The sequence below is a fragment of the Camelina sativa genome, chromosome 13 (assembly GCF_000633955.1).
Source record: "Camelina sativa cultivar DH55 chromosome 13, Cs, whole genome shotgun sequence".
Lineage (NCBI taxonomy): Eukaryota > Viridiplantae > Streptophyta > Magnoliopsida > Brassicales > Brassicaceae > Camelina > Camelina sativa.
In genome coordinates this window covers 7,827,028-7,827,885 of record NC_025697.1, presented here as the reverse complement: position 1 = coordinate 7,827,885, position 858 = coordinate 7,827,028, and the positions used below count along the sequence as shown (strand labels likewise).

Here is an 858-nt window from a genome sequence, read left to right as displayed (position 1 = left end):
ACTTCTTGATTTCAGAATTAATAGCATCTTGAATCCCCAAAGGTCTCAGAGCCTCGGTTTCTTGGCTTGTGGTCACAACCGCTGTTCTGTCTGGAACTTCAACCTTGATCTGTCTGCTAGGAAGGTCCTTGTATAGCTCATTCCACTTCTGTATTGACCATCCTATGTGTTGCAGAATCACTTCAACCAAGAGCACTCCACTTAAAGCGTCACCAACCGCTTGGTTAATCAGATTACTCACCGCCACTAGTCTAGAAACCGCTTTGTGCTCTTCAGAACCACCCTGACCTTTGGTGGTTAGAACCTTTTGTTTAGTAACCAACCAAGATAGGAAAGATTCCGAAAAGAGAATAGTCCCATGGCCATTAGCTTCAAAGTAGATGCCAATATCAAACTCTGCTGCTTTCTCATGTAAATGCTTTACCCCAGTTTTAGCAAAAACAACATCTAAACCCAACTGCTTTAGGTAATCCGTGGATGCACCATTAGCGTAAGCTGTCTGCACAACACCAAGACGAGACTGCTTCCCTCCCTTACCATCATCAAGAATGTTTAGTTGCTCTTTGATGAAGAGAGCAAACAAAGATAAAATCTTATCACCATCAAGTAGCTCAACCTTTACATCAGAAGTAGAAGGAACATAAAAGTAAACCAATCGATCTGAATCACCATCCAAACTCGCACACCTCATCCCTACATCTTTTAACCCAAATCCTAAAGGCACAACCTTTTCTTTCTGAACAAAATCAGCACCTACACCTTCATTAAGCACACCTCCATCTCTACCTGTGTTAACTTACGAATCTCAAGATCAAGATTACTCAAAGACCCTCTAAGCTCCTCAATCTTCTGTCCACC

General features: G+C 42.2%; 1 protein-coding gene across 1 annotated transcript in view; it reads right to left on the bottom strand.

Moving 5' to 3' along the window:
* Positions 2 to 858, bottom strand: part of LOC104738031 (phosphoacetylglucosamine mutase-like) — a gene marked incomplete at its 3' end in the record, with an annotated part of 1,908 nt that continues 1,051 nt past the window's right edge. The window contains exon 2 of the mRNA XM_019234518.1: positions 2 to 774. Within this exon, the coding sequence (XP_019090063.1) occupies positions 2 to 774 (773 nt within the window). The remainder of the gene's footprint in view (positions 775 to 858) is intronic.